Genomic DNA, 20,788 nt, shown 5'->3' on the forward strand with positions numbered 1-20,788 from the left:
CATACACGGCTCACTGCACGCACTGCTCGCACTGCTCACGCTGCTCACACTCCACGCACTGCTCACACTGCTCATGATGCTCACACTGCACACACTGCTCACGCTGCTCACACTGCACGCACGCTGACACACAGCGCACCCGCCCTCCCCAAACGCCCCCCGCAGCCCGGAGCCCCCGGAGCCCCCGGTGCCCACTCACCCGGCCCCGGTCTCGCGTCCCGGCGCCGCTCGGTGCCGCCCGCCCCGCCCCGGGCCACGTAGCCGCCACGTCCCCCCGCACCGGCACCGCCACCGGTACCAGCCCCGGCCCCTGCCGGGCCCCCCCAGCCCCGCCCGCCGGGCCCCTCCCTGCCCGGGGGGCTCCGCCGCCGCCCGCCGCGCCCCGGGGCGGCTCCGCCCGCCCCCGCCGGCAGCGCAGGGGTTAACCGGCGCCCCGCGCCCGCCTCAAAGATGGCCGCCGGCGCCACACGCGCCCGCTTCGGGGCGGGGCCACCGCGGGGAGCTGTGCTGGGGGCGGAGCCACCCTCGGGGGCGGGGCCACCCCGGGCCCGGCGCCGCCCCCTCACCGCCGGGGCCGCCGGGGCGAGGAGCCGCTGCCGGGCGAGACCCCCGGGGCCCCGGCACGGGCGGGGCAGCACCCGCCCCCAGCGCCGCTCCCGGGCCTTCTGCGCCAGCAGCGCCCGGGAGCTGGGGGCGGCCGTCGCCCGCCTCAAGCACCGGTACCCGCGGGCCCCGCTGCTGCCCGCGGGCGTCTCCCCGGGCCGGTACGGGCAGCCGCCGCACCGGGGCCAGGCCGGGATGGCGGCGCGGCCGCCCGTGACCGGCTGCGCCACAGGATGCGGGTGCTGAACCAGCCGGGGCGGCGGGTACGGGCGGCGGGGCTGCCGGTAGCCACGGCCGCCTCTCCCAGCTGGGACCCCCGCGCCTCGGCCGCGTCGCCGGAGTAGCCCCTCGGTGCCAGCGCCTCGCCGCCGCCTCTGCCGGCTCCGCAGCCGGTGGGCGGGGGGCACGGGCGGCTCTGCCCGGCGCTGACCCAGGCCCGTACATGCACCGGGCGGCCACGGGGACGAGGCGGACGTGGAGCACGTGCTCCGCCTCAACACCTCCGACAACCCCTTCTCCCCACTACACGGCGAGCAGGGGCCGGGGGCGTTGCGGGGCAGAGGGTGCAGCCCCATGGCAGGGCGCACTGGTGGCTGACCCCCTCCCGCAGTGGTTGCCCGGCCATCCCCATGGAGGCCACCTGCCCCATGCGGTGCCGGCCCACATCAGCTTCCCAGAGGGGCTCTGCCCCCACCCCGAGCTGCACGGAGCAACGCCTCGCCTGGTTCATCACCGCCGTCTTCCAGCACAGGCAGGAGCCGCGGCAGCTGGAGGGGGATGGGGACGGCGGCCGCAGGGCAGGGGGCTGCCCGACCCCCAGTAAACCCACACAGCCGCAGCCGTGTGTCCGTGGGCTGGGCAGGGAGGGCCCCGAGCTCCCCCCAGCTGGGAGCAGTGCCCCAGCCCTGCTCCCCCCCAGCACAGACGGGACAGCACTGCCTTTGTGCTCCAGTTTTAATGGCAGCAGTGGGGCGCAGGGCTGGTGGGACACCCTCCTTCCCGGGGCCAGCCCTGCGCCGCGGCTGGCACAGTCCTGCTGGGCCAGGGCCCCACACGGCTCCTGGGCCCCTCATCCGCTCCCCGAGCGCCAGCGGGGGCGGCTGGGCCGGGGCTGGTCCCTTGTCTGCTTCACAGTCTGCTCGGCTGGGGTGGGCCGAGGCACGGCAGAGGCTGGCCAGCCTGGGGGGTCTGTCCTGGCACTGGGGGGTCCATCCTGACGCTGGGGGGTCCTATAGGAACCCTGGGAAGGCAAGCTGCAGCAGCAGGATGGCAGCCACGATGAGTCCGGCACAGAGCAGCAGCAGCAGCCAGACAGGGAGTGAGCCTGCGGAGCAGAGAGGGGTGAGGACTGGCGCTGCGGCCCCTGGCCCCCTGGCATGTCCACAGCCAGCCCCGCTCCAGGCTGGGGAGCGGCCATGGGCACCCCAGCACCCAGGGCAGCCCCCCAGCACCTACGTCGGCTGGGGAGCAGGTGCAGCTTGCAGCGGCTGTCAACGGCCACGCTGAGCAGGGCGGCCTCATTCCCCGCCAGCAGCTCCCGCCCGCGCCGGCTCTCGGGGACGAAGGCCACGTCTGTCACCACAATGCCGTGCGCCTCCTTCACGTAGTACAGCCTCTGCGGGGCAGGAGGGAAGGGTGGTCTGAGGCAGCCTAGCCCCGGGGGGGCACTGGGGCTGCCCCCGCGCCCCTCCCCACCCACCCAGCCGCTCCCCGAGGAGCCCCGCCGCCCCGCAGCTCACCTGCAGCGAGAAGGCAATGTGGATGGCGACAGAGCCCGTCACCGTGCCCAGCCCCAGGAAGGTGCCCGAGTCGCTGCGGGGTGGAGGACAGTGAGCGGCGCTGGCGCGGCCCCCGGCCCCGCACCCGCCCAGCCCCGGGGTACCTGACGGAGAGGCAGGAGATGACCTCGCTGCCGCAGGGCCGGGTCAGCAGCGGCAGGAAGCTCTTCCCGTCCCACTTGGTCAGGTAGCAGGGCGGCGGGCGGCGCTCCCGCTTGTGGGGCACCTGCACCGTGTAGAGCCGCAGCGCCCCGGCGTTGTCCTCCACCGCCCCGAACCTGCCCCAGGAGAGCACGGGGTGCATCGGTCCCTACAGCCAGCACCGCCGCCCCCCCTTTCCCCGGCACTGCGAGAGGGGCTCGGCGGGGCCCGAACCTGCACCCAGAGCCCACCCTGCTAAAGCACACAGCGGAGCCGCTCCTTCCCCCAGCCCGGGGGAGCCCCCTCCCCGCAGACACGGCAAGGGCTGGGATAAAGTTTGGCGCGCCCCGTACTACGCGTTCGCAGGTTCGGTCCGTGGGGGTGGTCCGTTCCCGGCCCCCCGCCCGCGTGCCGCAGCCCCTGCCCTCACCGGCAGGCCTGGTAGCGGTAAGCCTTGTCGGGGATGCCAGGCAGGTTCTCATTCCAGTGCAGCCCCGTCACCAGCTGGTCCTGCTGCCACACGCAGCACTGGAAGTCCCGTCCCGCCGTCACCACCTGTGCACAGAGAGCGCGGGTGTCCGAGGACAGCTCTCCCCGCGGGGCCGGGGAGCCACCCAACGCTCACCTTGTTGTCGGGGCCCAGCGCGATATCTTCGATCTCCCCGTCATGGGCTTTGAACTCCAGCGTCTTCTTCATGCTGGGGAACTGCAAGGGGAGAGCAGGCGTCGGAGCTGCGCCCCGCGGCAGCCCCAGGGCCCCGCCGGGCGCAGCACCCGGGGTCACTTGGGGAAGGCATCAGGAAGACGCGGCGTTACAGAACCGCAAGCGCTGCTGATCTGGCACCACCGGGGCCTGGCCTTCCCCACCGGACGCACGCTGCTGCCGGCAGAGCGACGCCCGGCCTCAGCTCCCCCCGTGCCTACCTCCCAGAGGCGGAGGAAGCCGTCGGCACCGCCGGTGACGAGCAGAGAGCAGTCAGCGTTGAAGCGGACAGCCTTCTGCAGGGCGTCGGGGCTGAAATCCGTGCGGACGCTGTGCAGGCTCTCCACCGTCACCTCGCTCGTCTGGCTCTGCGTGTCGCCCTGCGACGCCGGGCTGGGGCCCTTCCGCTTCCGCGGCCCCTTCTCCCCGCTGCCTGCGGCGGGGCAGAGGGACACGGAGCCGTGAGACGGCTCCGCGCCGCCGGGGGGCCCGGGGCAGGCGGGAGGCCCCCGGAGCGCTGCCCCGTCCCCGAAGCACGCCGGGGGAGAGCGGGGTCTCACCGTCGCTGCCGGCTGAGCCGCTCTTGGCCTCGGGCGCCTGCAGGCTGAAGCGTAGGATGTGGCAGCTGGCGTCCTGCCCCGCGGCGATGATGTCGTCGGCCAACGCCATGGTCATGGTGGCGCGGGTTTCGGTGTCGTGGGAGTGGAGCAGGGAGGCGCAGAGCTGCCCCCCGATCTGCTCCAGCTGCAGGAAGTGCTGCGGGACGGGGGCGAGGCCTCAGCCGCCGCCGGGCTCAGCCCCGGGCCCCCCCCGGCCGCCCCCACCCCCCGCCCCGCCGGTGCCCGCCGCCCCCCGCAGCCCCCGCCGCCCCCCGGGCTCGAACCGCACCACGCCGTTGCGGATGCCGGTCTTGGCGGCCCCGCCGCCGCCGGCGGTGATGGCGAGCGGCCGCCGGGGGTGGAGGCGGACGGTGTAGAGCGGGAAAGGCGCCCGGTAAAGCTCCGCCGGTCGCCGGGGCGCCATGGTTGCGCCGGTGATTACGTCAGCGCGCCGCTGCTTGCGTCAGCGCACGGCCGCCACGTCCCCGCCCGCCTTCCGCTCTGCGAGCGGCGTCCGCGCGCCCTCACCCGGGCACGGAGCAGCGAGGGGCGGCGGGGGCTCCCCGGTCCTGCCCCGGTCCTGCCCCCGCTTCCCGGTCCTGCCCCCGTCCTGCCCCCGTCCTGCCCCCGCTCCCCGGTCCTGCCCCCGTCCTGCCCCCGCTTCCCGGTCCTGCCCCCGCTGCCTGGGTCCTGCCCCCGCTGCCCGGCCGGGGACGCGGGTGCCGGGGACCCCCCCGGGAACAGGGGGACGGGGACGGCGCAGCCCCCGGCGACCCTCTCGGGCCGTGCCGGGCAGCAGCGGGTGCGGCCCACCCCCCCCCGCGGGGTGGGCCCGTGGGTGCAGGCAGCTGCCTGCCCCCTGCACCGCGCCGGCAGCGGGCTGCTGTCCCACGGGCCTCGAGCGCGCAGGCTGCGCGTGGGGCCAGGGCGAGGCGCGACCTCGTGTGGGTGCCCTGCCGGCTGCACGGTGCCCTGCCCGCAGCTCGGTGCCCTGCCTGCTGCATGGTGCCCTGCCTGTGGCTCAGTGCCCTGCCCGTGGCACAGTGCCCTGCCCGCGGCTCAGTGTCCTGCCTGCAGCTCGGTGCCCTGCCTGCGGCTCGGTGGCTCCTGCAGTGCTGGGGCTGGGCCGTGGGGCTCTCGGGGCTCCCATGGGCAGCTGCGGGCCGGGGGAGGCTCCGGCTGGGACAGCCTGTATCCTCCCGCTCATCCCACGGTGCCAAGGAGGGGGAGGCGAGACGCCTGCCCAGACGAGGCTGCGGGCTGCGCTGTGCTGGGAGGCGGCGGGGGGACGCGACAGTGCTCCCTGGGGCACCTTGACCCACCAGCGCTTCGTGGGGCCAAGGTGCAGGCAGGAGCGTGGGCAGGGGCTGCCTGGTGGGGCCCAGCATGGCCGAGAGCGTGGGGGCAGGCGCCGGCGGGGGGTGTGGAGCGGGGCTGGCCGCCATGTACGGCTGCTCCCCAGCCACCGCCACCACTGCCGCCCCCAGCTCCCAGGGCAGGAGAGGGGCCTGCAGCCCCCTGCGAGCCGCCCGGCGCTGCCGGGGAGTGGGCGCAGGCAGGAGCCCGGGGCTCTCGTCTGCCCACCCTGGCGACCCGGGGAGCCCCCCAGCAGCAGGACAGGTAAGGAGCCGTCTGAGCATGGGAGTAGGACCCCATGTGCAGTGGCAGCAAGGAGCCCTGGGGTTGTGCCTGCACCCCTTGTCCCGCTGCACCGGAGCCAGATGGTGCAGGGGGCCACGGGGGGCTGCCGGGGAGGGGGAGCAGGTCGCGGGCAGGACTGAGCCCGGTGGGGTGCAGGCAGGGGTCACAGGCTGCCCCATGGCATGCGGGTGGGTGGGACGCAGCCCCGGGGGCACAGACACCCCACAGGTCCAGGGGCTGGGGCCACCCGGCTCCCCAGGGGAGAGGTGGCATCGTGGATGGCTGCTGTCCCTGTCCCATTGGGGGTGATGGTGCCTGCCCCAGCCTGGGCTGCAGGCCCTGGGCCGGCTCAGATCCCCTCTTGCCACAGGGCCCCCCGCGGCTGCCATGCCCGCAGAACGCAGCGCGGGAGCGGAGCCGGGTGCGAGCGCTGCGCAGGGCTTTCCTGTCGCTGCAGGCAGCCCTGCCCGCCGTGCCCCCCGGCACCAAGCTCTCCAAGCTGGACATCCTTGTCCTGGCCACCAGCTACATCGCCCACCTCAGCCACGCGCTGGGCCGTGGGCCCCCCCCACCCCTGCCCTCCCACCCATGCCGCGGACACCCGTTCCTGCACCCTGTGAAGGTGAGACCCAGGGCTCCCCAGCACCGGTCCCCGGGGTCCCCCTTGCATGACGGCACCTGGTTCCTGGGGTCCCCCGTTATCCCCATGCATGCCAGCCGCCAGGGTCCCCCAGTGCACGACACAACTGGTCCCTGGGCTCCCCAGCGCATGCCGGCACCCATTGCCTCAGCTTGCAGCCCCTCCACCCTGGGGTCCCCCAGCGTGCCCCATGCACATCAGCAGCTGGACCCCGGGGTCCCCCCGTCCCCAGGCATGGGGCACTGGGAGCAGCAGGAGAAGGGGCCACCCCCGCCCAGCGCCGACCCCTCTCCCTCTCTTGCAGAAATGGCCAATGCGCTCCCGCCTCTACGCCAGCCCTTGGGGGGGACCCGCTCCTGACCCCCCCGGGGCAGCCGCAGCCGCCAGCAGCCACGAACACGCAGGCCTGGGGGACAGCCCCCCCTGACCCCACATGGCGTGCCCACGGCCATGGGGGCCCCCCACGCCTGCTCTCCCCCCCCAGCACAAGGAGGCCGTGCCCCAGGTGGGGATCAGGGGCAGCCAGGATGGGGGGGAGGGTGCCAAGGGGATCCACACCCCCATCCTGCATAGGGGTCCCTGAGCTCCACGGGCACAGGGTGGGCAGCAGGATGCCCAGGCTCCCTGCCCAGCCCTGCCCTCACCCTGCCCACAGCCGCAGCAGGGCAGGATGCGGGGCAGGACCCTGGGGACACTTGGGGTGGGCAGAGATGGGGGTGGGGGGCGCATGCCCCCCCCCACTGCCCACGGGGGCTGGGGGCCACCTGGCCCAACCCATAGCAATAAACTGGCACGAGCACCCACCACCCGCCTCAGCTGCACGGGGGGCTGCGGGACAAGCCCCCCATGGGACCCTCACCCTGGGCCCTGCCCTGGCTCAGCTGTGCCCAGAGGGTGGGGGGACGGGGCAACGGGGGCCCTGCATCCCCCGGCCATGCCGTGGCGCCCCACCGGCTGCGCTCACCTGGCTCCCCCGGCCGGGCCCCCCTGCCGGCCCCACGCCACGGGAAAGGGGCCAGGGCCAAGGCTGCAACCATAAATCTCCCCGGCTGGCAAGGCTCCCGCTCCCGGGGGACAGCAGGGCCCCCCCGCTGCTTTGGCAGATGGCGGTCCCACATCCCCGCAGGCTCCTGGGGCATGGTGGGGAGGGGGCAATGTGCAGGGCTGGTCACAGGGCTCCTCTGACACCTGCGCTCCAAACCATTTATTGGGGGGACAACAAACACAGAAACGGGTGACGGTGGGCTGGGAGGAGGGGGCGGCGCACGGCGCCCTGGGGGGCCTGGGCAGCCCCCGGCCCGGGAGCGGTGCAGTAAGGCACGAGGCCAGGCCAGGGGAACCGGGCAGGGTCCCGGCCCGGGGGGGAGAGGGCACCGCTCGGGCAGACCCCCACAGCCGTGGTCCCAGAGCCCCCCTGGCCGGGGGGCAGGGGCTGGCATGGGCACCGGCAGTGGCCGGCAGCAGCCCCGGCGCAGGCAGCTGCAGGGCCCGGGGCTCAGGGCCAGCCCAGTGTGGGCGAAGGCAGAGAGGCCCTGCGCTGCCCGTGGCGGGGTGCAGCCCGGCCAGCCCCCCTGGGCAGGGACCCAGTCCCTCCCGGTTATTTGGTGCTCTCTGGCCGTGTGCAGGCACCCCGTGGGGGGTCTGAGCCCCCTGGCCAGCGGGGTGCTGGGGAAGGGCACGGGGGGCGGCCAGGACCCCTGTGCCGGGGGGGGGGGGGTCTCAGAAGGAGGTCTCCTGCAGGGCGTAGGCGGGGGCCCCAGCCCCGCGGATGTAGCCCTGTCCCTCCTCCTCCTGCCACCCGGGGCCGGGGGGGCCCAGGCCGTTGGCCACCCCATTGCTCTTCACCGTGGCATCCACGTGGTCGGCATCCTGTGGGGACAGAGAGGGGGGCAGCAGGAGCACGGAGGGGCACCGACCCCATGCTCCCCTCCCCAGGGTGCTGGGGTCTGGGTCCCTCACCTCAGCAGGGAAGTGCACCCCGCAGCAGAGCCTCTGCCGGTACTTCTGGGGCAGGCAGCAGAGCAGGCGAGGCAGCACGGGGTAGATGGTGCGGGGGTCCACAGCTGCTGCCGGCATGGGACCTGGGGGGCAGAGCAGAGGGTGAGCGGGGTTGGCCCCACCGCCGGCCCCCCAAACCCCTCACACTCACCGGTGAGCAGGCTGACCAGGAGCCCCACCAGGATGACGGTGGTGGAGTTGTGGGCGCTGTACCACATGTAGGACAGGCTGTAAAACTTCTGCAGCCCAGTGGGGCTGGGGAAGATGGGGGTCAGCAGGGGGGACGAGGTGGGGCGGGGGGCACAGAGCAGCACCCCCGCACCACCCGTCCCGGCGCCGAGACCCTCATCCCGCTCACCTCTGGGGGGCCGCCGTGGAGGGCAGCAGGGTGGTGGCGAGGATGGTGGTGAGGTTCCCCGCAGGGGGGAGCGCGGTGCCGTTGGGTGGGGGGGCCCCCCCGTCCGCCCCCATGCTGCTCAGCAGGCTGCCGATGCCCACCCAGAAGGCCATGGCCAGGCCCACCAGCAGTCCAACGACAGCACCCTGTGCCAGCGGAGAGGGAGGGTGCTGACCCCTGGCCAGGCTCGGGGCACCCTGGCCCTCCGGCACTGCCCCCCTGCAGGGTACGTGCCCCTGGCTGGGCAGGGGACACTCACCGTGGGGTTGGCGCAGGGGAAGAACATGCCCAGGCAGAAGAGCCCCAGGAGCGGGCCCCCCACCATGCCGAAGATGCTGATGGCTGCCTGCGGGGACACAGCCCTCAGCGCCGGCCTCTCGCCCCAGCCCGCAGCCTTTGCCGGCCACCCACCAGCTGGATGCCGGAGCTGGGGGGCCTGCACCCCTGCCCCTACCTGCAGCACGGGGCCCAGCATGGAGGACACGTAGGCCATCCCCAGGCAGAGCAATCCGTAACCAAGAGCTGGAGAGAGGAGCAGGGGGTCACGGTGGCACTGGGGACCCCCCACCGCCAGTGCCAGCCCCTGCCGTGCAGCCCCTCGCTCACCCAGCAGCTTGGAGAGCAGCGTGGCCCGCGACTCTGACAGCCCAGGGCAGTGGGGTCGGACCAGGTCCTCCATCGTCACCGTGGCCAGCGAGTTGAAGGCAGAGGAGATGGTGCTGGGGAGGAGAGGGAGCAGGAGGGGGCTCGGCCGGGACCCCCCCAGCCCCGCCGGCCCCAGGGCCACCCACTCACCTGAGGGACCCACTGAAGAGGCAGGCGACGAAGAGCCCGGGCAGCCCTGGCAGGTCCTGCAGCACGTCCATCACGAAGTACAGCACCAGCTGGGGCAGGGGGGTCAGCACCCGCGGGGCCGGGGGGCCGAGGGCAGGGGGGTCCGGCCCCGCAGGCTGCGGGAGGGAGGGGGCCTGGCCACCCACCTGGTCGGAGGAGCTGGGGCGCTGGGCGGGCGCCAGCGGGTGCTCCCGGTTGTAGACGAACATGACGAGGCCCGTCAGGCAGCTGAGGCAGAGGACGATCTGCTGGCAGGGGAAGACGGCGTAGCAGGAGCTGCGGGCGCCGGGCAGGCGTCAGAGGTGGGGGGAGCGGGGGGGGGGGCCCGTCCCCACCGCGGGACCCCCAGCCCCAGCCCCACTCACAGCTTGGCCTCCCGCTCACTGCGGGCGCTGAGGTACCGTTGCACCTGCGCCTGGTTCACCCCGTACAGCGACAGCATCATGAAGACGCCCCCCACCGCCAGGGTCCAGAAGGTGTGCCGCTTGAAGGGGTCAGGGTCCAGGCTGCGGAGAGGCACCGGTGTGGGGGGGGTCACGGCACCAGGTCCTCACTGGCACTCCGCACCCCACGGCACGGGAAAGGGGGCGGCAGGAATGGCCCCCCCTGCTGTGCCGGGGTCCCTCTCCCCCGCCCCAGGCCCTTCCCGGCTGCCCCCCATGTCCCCACAGCGTGACACAGGACGCCCGGCCCCGGGTGGGTGAAGCCGTCTCGGCACAGGGTATGGCAGGGCCGGGCCACTCACTCGATGCCGGAGATCTTGCCCTCCTGCTCCGCCAGGCGCCAGACGCGGGCCATGCCGCCCACCCGCTGGGCGCCCACCACGATGACAGCCAGCTGCCCCGCGAACATCACCAGCGTCTGGAAGACGTCTGTCCAGATGACGGCCTTCAGCCCGCCCTGCGGAGGCACGGCGCCCGTCAACGCAGCCCGGCGGGGGCACGGGGCGCCCCACGGCCAGGCAGCGGCCAGCCCCGCTGCGGCGCGGCAGGCAGGGACTCACCAGCGTGGTGTACAGCGTGCAGACCAGCCCCATGGTGAGCACCGCGCTCCAGAGGTCAAAGCCCGTCACTAGAAGCGGCAGAGGCCGTTAACGGGTGGGCGTAGCAGCCCCCCCCCACATGCAGGACGGGGCTTCCAGCATCGCCCCCCTGGCTCCCGTCCCCCCTCACCTGCGTTGAGGGCCAGTGCGGGCGCGTAGAGCACCACCCCCATGTAGATGACCTGTGGGGAGAGCAGCGCTGCAGCCGTGCACGGCCCCCCTGTGCCCCCCCCACCCCCCCACCCCACTCACCATCTGGAAGATGAAGGTGACGGTGCCGAAGATCCGCACCGTCTTGTTGAAGCGCAGCTCCAGGTACTGCGGGGGAGATGGGTCAGGGCACTGTCCCGCAGGGATGCGGGGTCCTGAGCAGGGGGGACGTCCCCCGTGTCCCGCCCACGGCAGCAGGGAAGCGGAGGGGGCAGGCAGCCCTCTCCCAGCACCTCAGCTCCTGCTGCTGCAGACACAACAGGGCCAGCCAGCGCTGCCCAGGGCAGGCGAGGTGCCCAGGGTGCTGGACAAGCGGGGGGGGAGCCCCGTCTGTGGAGCACGGCAGGCTGGGCACCAGGACAGGGGCACAGGGCAGCGAGGGACTGGGAGCCAAAACCCCGGGCGGGCGCCCTCAGCTTGTCCCCCGAGGCCACGCATCTGCCTGCACGTCCCGCCGGGCGCTGGGCTCCACACGTACCCCACTCCGTCCCCACGGGGATGAGCCCACTCACCTCGTAGGTGCTGGTGATGCGCAGGCGGTAGAAAACGGGGATGAAGATGTGGGCCGGGATGAGCAGCCCCAGGAAGTAGGAGCAGCCGAGGAACCAGTACTCAGTGCCAAAGCGATAGATCTCGGCCGGCACGCCCAGGATGGCCACGGCCGACTGGAAGGTAGCCAGCAGGGAGAGGGCCACAGGCAGGAACCCCATGTTGCGGTTGGCCAGCAGGAATTCCTGTACCGTGCGCTGCCGGTCCCCGCTGAGCGCATAGAAGAGCCCGATGGCTGACGACAGCACCAGCAGCAGCGCGAAGATGCTGTAGTCGATCACTGTGAACTCCATGGCGAGTGTCTCCTGTTGCTGCTGTCCCACTGGCACCGCTGCTGCCCAGCTGCCCACCCCGGCTGCGCCCCGCCGGCCTCATGGGCACACCAAGCCCCGGCAGCCGCCCCGGCAGCAGGTCCTGGCCGGCATCTTCCCAGCACTCAGAGCTGCAGCAGGAGGGACGGGTGTCAGTGCTGGGCGGGTGACGCTGGGAGCTGCACCTGACACTGCAGGGACCTTCGCTCGCTCCGCCGTCGTCTCAGCCTCAAGGACCCGGCGCAGGGGGGCCAGGCTGGATGACGAACATCCCCTTAACCCTCCTCCTCCTTCTGGGCTGGGCTCGACACTGCGGCGCCCACCCCCTGGGCTGCTCAACCTGCCCCCGCCAAGGGAAACGGAAGCCTCTTCCAAAGAGCACGGAGGCCATGGTTGCAAAAGCAGTCCCACCCAGGACCCCAGCAGCACTGGCCCTGCCAGCCCCACTCAGCTCTGCCAAGCCCGGCAGAACCAGCCCTGCGTGTTGAAACCCAACACAACCGCCCCCAGTGCAGGACAGCCCCGCCAAGCCCGGCAGCACCGATCCTGCCCTAGCCAAACACAACACAACCCACCCACCCCGGCACCACGCACCCCGCCAAGCCCAGCAGAGCCGCCCCGGGTGCGAGAGCCCAGCCAAGCCTAGCACAACTGCCTCAGCCCTGGCGCCAGCCAGCTGTCCCGGTGCTGGCACAGCTCTGCTGGTGCTGGAGCGGCCGCCCCCACACCGGCCCACACTGCAGGATCGGCCCCGCTGGCAGCCCCTGACCCTGCAGGACCCACGGACAGGGCTGGGGAGGGCAGACGGACGGGCAGCAGAGCCCAGTCTGCACCGGCGAGGAGATGCAGGAGGAGCACCCAGGCCCAGCTGAGCAAAGGTTAGGCAGGGTGACCCCCAACACGTGGCCCGCGCAGCCAGGGATCGACAGATGGACGGAGTAGGACTGACAGCCACAGAGGTTCTGGGCAGCAGCCAGATGGAGCAGACGCCCGAGCCGCTGCTGGCCCTGGCACCCCCCCGCTGCCCCGCGCACAGGCACATCCTCAGGGGCCCCGGCCGAGCCTCTGCCCCCAGCCCCTGCTCCAGCCCCTGCAGCGCAGGAGGGGGCGGCCAGGCAGCCCCAGGAGCGGGACAGGGAGGGAGCACAAGCAGCGAACCCCCCCCGCCTCCGCCAGTGGGCACGGGGCTGCAGGGAGCAGGGAGCCAGGAGTGGCAAGTGCTGGGGTGACGGCAGGCACCAGCAGGGCAGGGGCTGCAGGACGCAGAGGGACCCCCCGCTGCCGCACCGGCGGGGCAGTGTTGGGGGCTGCCACGGGGCACACGGAGGACGAATCCAGGCTGGCGGTGGCGGGGGGCAGGCAGGGGGCTGGCGCTGCGCCCACCGCGATCCCTGGAGGAATGCCCGCTTGCGGCATGCTTGGGGGGATTAGGCTGGGCCCCGCCTGGCAGCCCTGCGCCCGGCACGGCTCGCCCGGGCCTGCCCGCCGCGGGGGTCGGGGCGGCTGTGCTGGCAGGGGAAGCGGGTGAGAGGGCAGCGCCTCGCACGCCGCCGTCCCGTCCCTGGCGGCTCCTGGGCAGGGTCCAAGGTCACCCCGCCGCATTCCACAGCGGAGACTCAACACGGGGCTCCACCGGCCCCGCGTGCCCGCCCAAGGCTCCCCGGTGGCCCTGAGGCCCCGCTGCCCCCACCCTCGGCGTCCGCCGGCGGCCCCGGCCCCGCTGCTCCCTCCTCTGCGGTCCCCGTGTCCCCGGCCCCCAAACCGCAGCGCCCCCGGGCTGCGGCCCCGCTCCCCGCCGCGCACCTCCCGCCGCCCGGTGCCCGCGGTGACCCCGCCGAGGCCCGGCCCCTCCCGTCCCCGGTGCCCCTGCCTCGAACTTCCTTGTTCTGCGCTGTCCCCGGTGACCCCGCTGGAGGCGCCGCCGCCCAGCCCCGGTGTCCCCGGTGACCCCGGGCCACGGCCCTGCTCCCCTTCCCAGGTGTCCCCGCTGACCCCAGCCCCGGCTCCCCGGTGCCGCCGGTGTCGGCCGAGGCTGGCGGCCGCAGGATGAGCCCCGGCACCGCGACCCCGCGCACCGGCCCCGGCGTGCGGTCGGAGCCCGGCGGGGCCGCTGCCGGTCGGGGGCGGGCGGTGACCTTGCTGGGCCCCGGCGCGACACTCACCGGCGGCGGCGGCGAGCGGCGCGGCTGAACCCGGCCCATGTGCCGCGCTGACCGCCGCCGGCGCGCCCTGATGACGCCCGGGGCGGGCAGCGCTGCCCTCACCGCCACTTCCGCCCGGACCCCGCGCGCCGTGATGGCGCCAGCGGCCGCCGCCAGGCGGGGTCCCACGTGGGGCCGCCCCCGCCCCGCTCCGCTGCCCCGGGCAGGTCACCGCGCCCCGGCAGCCCTTCGCCGCCGCCCGGGGTCCAGAGGGCGCCCGGGGCGGGGAGGGGGGGGGGGGCGGACACGGCACGGTCCCGCCCCGCGGCCGCCCACCCCTCCGGGGCCTCCGGATGCCCCGGTCCGGTCCCTCGGCCGCCTGGAGCTCCCCGCCCTCCCCGCACCGGGCGTGTCCGGCGGGGCGGTGCCGGAAGAGCCCCGGGGGGGCGGGGCGTGCCCGGGCTCGGCCGGGGCCATGGGCGCCTTCCTCCTCCTCCTCCTCCTCCTGCCGCTGCCCCGGGCCGCCGCCGGCGCGGCCGTGAGCGGCGGGGACCGGGGGGGGACCGGGGCGGGGATGCCCAGGGCTCGGGGGTGCCGGGCGTCGGGGGGCTTCGGGGGGGGTCCCGGGGGGTCCCGGGGCTCGGGGGTGCTGGGGGTCGGGGGGTGCCCGGGCCAGGGGTGCTGGGATCGGGGGGCTCCGGGAGTCAGGGGTTCTGGGGGTGGCCCGGGGGTCGGGGGGTACCCGGGGCGGGGATGCCCGGGTGGGAGGTGCCCGGGGGGGTCCGGGGGTCGGGGGGTACCGGAGGTGGGGATGCCCGGGTGGGAGGTGCCGGGGGGGGGGTCCGGGGGTCGGGGGGTACCGGAGGTGGGGATGCCCGGGTGGGAGGTGCCTGGGTGGGTCCGGGGGTCGGGGGGTACCCGGGGTGGGGATGCCCGGGTGGGAGGTGCCCGGGGGGGTCGGGGGGTACCCGGGGTGGGGATGCCCGGGTGCGAGGCGCCCGCAGGGGTCCGGGGGTCGGGGGTGCCCGTGCAGGCGCCGCCCATGCCCCAGCGAACGCCCCCGCCCCAGGTGTGCGGGCTCTGCCCCGGGCCGCTGCAGAACGGCTCCATCGTGGCCCGGTACTGTGCGTCCTGGGCCGGCACCGAGAGCGAGGGGCGCTGCTGCCGGGAGCGGGGCACCCGCCCGGAGCGGCTGCTCGGGTAGGGGCCGGGGGGGACCGGGGGGATATGGGGGTCCACGGGCAGAGGGTGCGCAGGCTGGCGTGCAGTGGGGGTGCACAGAGGGTGTCAGGGGGGCCACATGGGTGGGGGTGCTGGGGGTGGGTGTGGGAGGGTGCCTGATAACAGGGGCATGACAGGGTGGGTGTTGGGGGACATGTGGAGGGTCAGGGGAATGCAGGGGGTGGGGGGCACGCAGGATGGGGGTGCAGGGGGTGCCTGGCACGCTGCCATCCCTCCCCGACCGCTGCCCCTTCCGCCCCAGGCTGGACCTGAGCAACTGCTCCCTGTGCAGCCTCCCCCTGGGGCTGGCCGAGGCCGCCGCTGCTGTCGTCCTGTGAGTCCGCGTCCCCTCATGTCCCTGCTGCTCCCCACGAGGGGCTGGGCCAGGCAGGGAGGGGGGTCTGGGGTGGGTCTGGTGGGAACCCCGCCTCGATGGGCCCCTGGGCCAGTGCAGCCCTGCCTCGCTGGTCCCCAGCACCACCCCCGCCGTCCCCAGGCCCCCAGCACCCCGCTACCCAGGGGACACCAGCTACTCTCGATCGCATTTGAGCAGCGGTGGCAGTCGGGGGAGTCCCCAGTGACTGGAAAAAGGGAAACATCACCCCCATTTTTATAAGGGGGGATGCTGGGAACCAGCGACCAAGCAGCCTCACCTCTGCCCGGTCAGAGCACGGAGCAGATCCTCCTGGAAGCTCTCTCAAGGCCTAGGGGTGGCAGGGAGGTGATGCGGGACAGCCAGCGCGGCTCCCCCAAGGGCAAATCATGCCTGACCTGGCGACCTTCTGCGACGGAGGGGCCCTGCTGGTGCATAAGGGAGGAGCAACCGCTGTCGTCTGTCTTGACTGCTGTAAGGCTTTTGACGCAGTCTTGCACAACGTCCTTGTCACTAAATTGGAGAGAGACGGGTTTGGTGGATAAGGAGCTGGCTGGATGGCCACGTCCAAAGAGCTGCAGTCAATGAACAACCCAATGTCCAAATGGAGATTGGTGACGAGTGGTGTCCCTTAGGGGGTCTGTGCTGGGACCGGTACTGTTCAGTGTCTTTATTAATGACAGGGGGATTGTGTGCACCCTCAGCAGGTCTGCAAATCGCACTGAGCTGTGTGGTGCGGTTGATTCACTGGAGGGGGGGCTGGCATCCCCAGGAACCAGGGGGGGTGGGCGCATGTGAACCTCCTGAGGTCCAACAAGGCCAAGGGCAAGGTCCTGCACCTGGGTCGGGGCAACTCCCGGTATCAGCACAGGCTGGGGGATGGAGGGATGGAGAGCAGCCCTGCCGAGAAGGACTTGGGGGTGCTGGGGGATGGAAAGCCGGCCACGAGCCGGCAACGTGCTCTGGCAGCCCAGAAAGCCAAGCGTCTCCCGGGCTGCATCCCCCGCAGCGTGGGCAGCGGGGCGAGGGAGGGGATTCTGCCCCTCTGCCCCGCTCTGGGGAGACCCCCCCTGGAGCCCTGCGTCCAGCTCGGGGGTCCTCAGCACGGGAAGGACATGGAGCTGTGGGAGCGGGGCCAGGGGAGGCCACCAAAATGGTCGGAGGCTGGAGCACCTCTGCTGTGGAGAAAGGCTGAGAGCTGGGGGTGCTCAGCCTGGAGAGGAGGAGGCTGCGGGCAGAGATGATTGCGGCCTCTCCGTGCTTAAAGGGGGCTTAGAAGAAAGATGGGGACAGGCTTTTTATGAGGACCTGTAGTGACGGGACAAGGGTCAACAATTTTAAACTGAGAATAGGGTTAGATTGGACATAGGGAAGAAATTCTTCACCGTGAGGGTGGTGAGGCACGGGCACAGGCTGCCCAGAGAAGCTGTGGATGCCCCATCCTGGAAGTGCTCAAGGCCAGGTTGGATGGGGCTCTGAGCACCCTGGTCTGGTGGAAGGTGTCTGCCCATGGCAGGGGGTTGGAACCAGATGATCTTTAAGGTCCCACCCAAACCTCTCTGTGAGCCTCTGACACCATCCCAGAGGTGCCTTGTCCCTTTCCTGGGGCCACTGTCCCTGCCGGGGAGCAGCCTGGCCCCAGGCAGTGATGTGGCGCAGAGAGAGGACCCCCACCCTGTTCCACAGCCCTCGCCTGCCCTGCACAGGGGCACCCCCGGGGCCGTGCTGGGGCCGGTGCTGTCTGGGGGCAGTGGCAGGTGGGGGTCCATGGCGCCTGGTGTGTTTGCAGGGACCTGACGGGGAACCCCCTGACAGCCCTCCCCGACGGCTCCTTCCTGGGCTTCACCCACCTGCAGCGCCTGTGAGTACCGGGGGGGTGGCGCGGGTGCCACCGCAGTGCCGGGTGCTGGGCTCAGCTCCCCAGCACGGTGCCAGGTGCTGGGCTCGGCTCCCCAGCGTGGTGCCGGGTGCTGAGCTCTGCTCCCCAGCGCGGTGCCGCTGGCGCTGGAGTGCCCGGGTGGGAGCAGCGCCTGGGAGGAGGTGACGACTGACGGGAGCAGCCGGCTCTGCCAGGGCCAGAGGAACCCCTGCAACAGCTCCGGGGAGCTCGGTAGGGTGGAGGGCCGGGGGGGTCGCGTCCCTGGCACTGGGTGCCATGGGGCTGGCAGGTGGGGGCTGGCCCTGGCCTGGCCCCGTGACCCCCTGCTCTGCTCCGCCAGCCTGGCTGTGCCCTGAGAACGCTGCCTGTGCGCCGGACGGCCCTGGCCTCATCCAGTGCCTCTGCGACAGCCCCTTCCACGGCTACAAGTGCCTGCGCGAGGTGAGCGCCCGCAGGATGGCCCCCCCCCTCTCTGAGCCCCCCCCAGCTGGAGCTGGGGCTGCGCGGGGTGGCGGGGGGCAGCGCCGCTCACTGCCGCGTCCTCGCAGGGCACATTCCCTGTGCTGCTCTTCTGCGGGATCCTGGGAGCCGTCACCCTGGCCCTGACACTGCTGCTGTGGGGCACCCAGCGCCGGAAAGCCAAGACCCCCTGAGCGGGGAGCGGGGGTCTGCGCCATCACCTCTGCTGAAGCCAGGGCCAGGGCGGCGGGCTCGGGCTGCTGGGGGCTCTGGGTCCCAGGGGGCTCTGTGCCCTCGGGGCCAGCGGGGGCCCCTCGGGGCTCTGTGCCCTGGGGTCTGCATCGCCATGTGATGAATAAAGCCCGTAGCACCCTGTCCGTGTGTCTGTCCGACTCCTTCCTTCCCGGGGCAGCCGGGGTGCGCGACCCTGCAGGCCGCTTTGGGGGGGACGGCCCGGGGGCTGGGGGCGCCGCCTCCCCCCCTGCCCCGCGGGGGAACGGCTCCCGCTGCTCCCCGGGCCCCGACAGCGCCCTGAGCCGGGGCCGCGGCGGGGCAGCGCCGCGCCAAGAGGGGGCGTGGCGGGGCGTGGGCGTGTCCATGCAGATGAGCGCCGCGCGGGCTGTCGGGACACCGTGGCGCCCGGTCGCCGACGGGCAGCGTCGCGCGCGGGCGGTGCGCGGGCTGTTTGGGGCGGCGGGGCGCGGGGCGCGGGCGGCGGCGCGGTGGCGGTGGCGGTGGCGCGCGGGGGTGGCCGTGCGTTGAGTGTGCGTGCGCGGGGGTGCGGGGGGCTGCGGGGGGGTTTGGTTTCATACTTACCTGGCAGGGGAGACACCATGATCAGGCAGGTGGTTTTCCCAGGGCGAGGCTCATCCCCTGCACTCCGGGTGTGCTGACCCCTGCGATTTCCCCAAATGCGGGAAACTCGACTGCATAATTTGTGGTAGTGGGGGACTGCGTTCGCGCTCTCCCCTGGCGTGGCGGTGGCAAGGACAGAGCTGAGCGGGTGTTGAGATCATAGAGTCGGTATCGGGATCTCTTAGTGGGGCCGTTTCCGTCTCTGCTCCCGCAGGGACCGGTTCCCGGGTTGAGCAGGGCGGGGGGTGCGGGGCTGATCCCGCGGGTACAGGAGAGGCTGGGACGGGGCCTGGATGGTGCGAGCGGAGGCCAGAGGCACGGTGCTGAGCGCATCAGGGGATGTCAGGGGATGGGGAGAGCAGCAGGAGGAGGAGGAGGAGGAGGAGGAGGAGGAGGAAGAGAGGGGGAGGAAGGGCTTGCGCTGGGGACTGGAAGGACCAAGTGCAGCAGCGAGGCCGGGGGACGGGAGAGCAGGGACCCCGCAGCGGCAGATCCCGAGCTCCCCGGGCACCGCCGGCCGCCGCGCCGGGACCGCCGGGGCCCGACTCGGGCGGGGGCGTCGGGGCTCCGCCGCCCGCTCGGCAGCCCCCGGCCGCCGGGCCCGAGCCAGCGCCTCGGGCACCGCGCCAGCCGCTCCCACCCGCCTCCTGCGGCCACCGCCCCCCCACGGGCCCCACCCCGCACCCCAGCCCCGACCCGCTCGCCCCGCCGCCCCCACCACAAACCACTCGCCCACCCCCCCCGCCCCTCAGCTCTGTCCTTGCCACCGCCACGCCAGGGGAGAGCGCGAACGCAGTCCCCCACTACCACAAATTATGCAGTCGAGTTTCCCGCATTTGGGGAAATCGCAGGGGTCAGCACACCCGGAGTGCAGGGGATGAGCCTCGCCCTGGGAAAACCACCTGCCTGATCATGGTGTCTCCCCTGCCAGGTAAGTATGAAATCAAACCCCCCCGCAGCCCCCCGCACCCCCGCGCACGCACACTCAACGCACGGCCACCCCCGCGCGCCACCGCCACCGCCACCGCGCCGCCGCCCGCGCCCCGCGCCCCGCCGCCCCAAACAGCCCGCGCACCGCCCGCGCGCGACGCTGCCCGTCGGCGACCGGGCGCCACGGTGTCCCGACAGCCCGCGCGGCGCTCATCTGCATGGACACGCCCACGCCCCGCCACGCCACGCCCCCTCTCGGCACCGCCCCGCGCCGCCCGCACACCGCGCCCCGCCGGGCCCCCGCCCCCCGCCCCGGCCCCGGCCCCGCGCGGGCCTCGCTCTGCCGGAGCCGAGCCGGACCGGGCTGCAGCCGCGGCGGGAGGGGACCCAGGGACCGCCCGGGGCAGGGTCCTCCGGCGGGGAGCCGGGGGCGGCGGGGGTGTCGGGGGACACGGGGGTGTCGGGGCCCGGCGGTGTCGGGGGGCCCGGGGGTGTCGGGGCCCGGGGGTGTCGCAGGGACACGGGGATGTCGGGGCCCGGGGGTGTCGGGGCCCGGGGGTGTCGGGGCCCGGGGGTGTCGCAGGGACACAGCTCCGCTCCGCTGCTGGCTGAACCTGCCAAGGGCAGAGCAGGAGCCCCCTCCCTCGGCCGCGGCACAGACCCCGGTCCCCAGGCCCTGGGCTGGGCTCCAGGAGCCGGGCAGGACCCTGCTGGGCGGCGCTGCTTTCTGCTGGGCTCCAGCACGGAGCCACACGGTGCCACCTACGAGGCCTGTGGACAGAAGCGTTCGCAGCCCAGTAGCGGCCAGTGCCGGGACCGCGGGCATCTGGGCCCCGACAGCAGCACAGCGAGGGCAGGCGCCCACGGAGGAGCCAGCCCACGAGCACACGGGGCCGTCAGCGCGCCCGCGCACCCTCCTGGGGAGGCGGGGGGCTGGTGAACGCTGGCGCTCGCGGCACCCCAGACCCACCAGCTCCCGCCATCCGTGCCTGGAACCCCACGGGCGCTCGCGCTCCCTCGGCAAACGCAAACCCGCCCTCTAATCCCTCTCCTGCTGCCTGGGCATCGCTGGTCGGGCCGGTAAACCTCGCCCCGCCACGGGCAGGTACTGGGCACTGGTGAGGCCGCCCCTCGACTCCTGTGCTCAGCGCTGGGCCCCGCACCCCAAGGCGGCCATGGAGGGGCTGGAGCGTGGCCAGAGCAGGGCAGCGAGGCTGGGGCAGGGGCTGGAGCACAAGGCTGGGGAGGAGCGGCTGGGGGAGCTGGGGGGGCTCAGCCTGGAGAAGAGGAGGCTGAGGGGAGCCCTCATCGCTCTCTGCAACGGCCTGAAAGGAGGCTGGAGCCGGGGGGGTCGGTCTCTGCTCCCCTGGAACAAGCGATGGGACGAGAGGGAACGGCCTCAAGCTGCGCCAGGGCAGGGTTGGGTTGGGTATGGGGAAAAACTTCTTCCCCCAAAGGGCTGTCAGGCCCTGGCCCAGGCTGCC

The 20,788-nt window shown here is 73.6% G+C and overlaps 3 protein-coding genes across 4 annotated transcripts; 1 reads left to right on the forward strand and 2 right to left on the reverse strand.

Moving 5' to 3' along the window:
• Positions 1–1,542: 1,542 nt before the first annotated feature.
• Positions 1,543–4,252, reverse strand: PREB (prolactin regulatory element binding). Of its 2 annotated transcripts, XM_082306328.1 has the most exons (9): positions 4,114–4,252; positions 3,786–3,981; positions 3,447–3,658; positions 3,148–3,228; positions 2,953–3,077; positions 2,486–2,659; positions 2,343–2,415; positions 2,059–2,218; positions 1,543–1,927 (listed from the first exon to the last, which is right to left on the reverse strand). In XM_082306328.1, the coding sequence occupies exons 1-9, from the start codon at positions 4,246–4,248 to the stop codon at positions 1,833–1,835; spliced, it is 1,251 nt and encodes a 416-aa protein (XP_082162454.1). In that variant the 5' UTR covers positions 4,249–4,252; the 3' UTR covers positions 1,543–1,832. The 2 variants fall into 2 exon arrangements, with proteins under 2 accessions (XP_082162454.1, XP_082162455.1); XM_082306329.1 differs by lacking the exon at positions 2,486–2,659.
• Positions 4,253–7,323: 3,071 nt separating this feature from the next.
• Positions 7,324–13,650, reverse strand: SLC5A6 (solute carrier family 5 member 6). Its single transcript, XM_082305933.1, has 16 exons — positions 13,609–13,650; positions 11,099–11,577; positions 10,629–10,694; positions 10,507–10,558; positions 10,338–10,405; positions 10,080–10,234; positions 9,700–9,840; positions 9,481–9,610; positions 9,296–9,384; positions 9,107–9,219; positions 8,955–9,022; positions 8,760–8,846; positions 8,462–8,646; positions 8,255–8,358; positions 8,065–8,186; positions 7,324–7,974 (listed from the first exon to the last, which is right to left on the reverse strand). The coding sequence occupies exons 2-16, from the start codon at positions 11,426–11,428 to the stop codon at positions 7,825–7,827; spliced, it is 1,860 nt and encodes a 619-aa protein (XP_082162059.1). The 5' UTR covers positions 11,429–11,577; positions 13,609–13,650; the 3' UTR covers positions 7,324–7,824.
• A 378-nt stretch (positions 13,651–14,028) lies between these two features.
• ATRAID (all-trans retinoic acid induced differentiation factor) lies at positions 14,029–17,894 on the forward strand. Its single transcript, XM_082305453.1, has 7 exons — positions 14,029–14,125; positions 14,657–14,787; positions 15,071–15,142; positions 16,971–17,042; positions 17,170–17,291; positions 17,401–17,501; positions 17,609–17,894. The coding sequence occupies exons 1-7, from the start codon at positions 14,063–14,065 to the stop codon at positions 17,711–17,713; spliced, it is 666 nt and encodes a 221-aa protein (XP_082161579.1). The 5' UTR covers positions 14,029–14,062; the 3' UTR covers positions 17,714–17,894.
• Positions 17,895–20,788: the final 2,894 nt, after the last annotated feature.

This window comes from Platalea leucorodia (assembly GCF_965183815.1).
Source record: "Platalea leucorodia genome assembly, chromosome: 3".
Taxonomy (NCBI): domain Eukaryota; kingdom Metazoa; phylum Chordata; class Aves; order Pelecaniformes; family Threskiornithidae; genus Platalea; species Platalea leucorodia.

Excerpts from the sequence above, each read along its gene's own strand:
- PREB (XM_082306328.1), bottom strand. The coding sequence starts at position 4,248 with ATGGCGCCCCGGCGACCGGCGGAGCTTTACCGGGCGCCTTTCCCGCTC. Across the intron at positions 3,982-4,113 it reads CCGGCATCCGCAACGGCGTG|CACTTCCTGCAGCTGGAGCA; the intron begins GTGCGGTTCGAG and ends CCCGTCCCGCAG. Across the intron at positions 3,229-3,446 it reads GCTTCCTCCGCCTCTGGGAG|TTCCCCAGCATGAAGAAGAC; the intron begins GTAGGCACGGGG and ends CTCCCCTTGCAG.
- SLC5A6 (XM_082305933.1), bottom strand. The coding sequence starts at position 11,428 with ATGGAGTTCACAGTGATCGACTACAGCATCTTCGCGCTGCTGCTGGTG. Across the intron at positions 10,695-11,098 it reads GCATCACCAGCACCTACGAG|TACCTGGAGCTGCGCTTCAA; the intron begins GTGAGTGGGCTC and ends TCTCCCCCGCAG. Across the intron at positions 9,841-10,079 it reads GGCAAGATCTCCGGCATCGA|CCTGGACCCTGACCCCTTCA; the intron begins GTGAGTGGCCCG and ends GCCTCTCCGCAG.
- ATRAID (XM_082305453.1), top strand. The coding sequence starts at position 14,063 with ATGGGCGCCTTCCTCCTCCTCCTCCTCCTCCTGCCGCTGCCCCGGGCC. Across the intron at positions 14,788-15,070 it reads CGCCCGGAGCGGCTGCTCGG|GCTGGACCTGAGCAACTGCT; the intron begins GTAGGGGCCGGG and ends CTTCCGCCCCAG. Across the intron at positions 15,143-16,970 it reads GCCGCCGCTGCTGTCGTCCT|GGACCTGACGGGGAACCCCC; the intron begins GTGAGTCCGCGT and ends GTGTGTTTGCAG.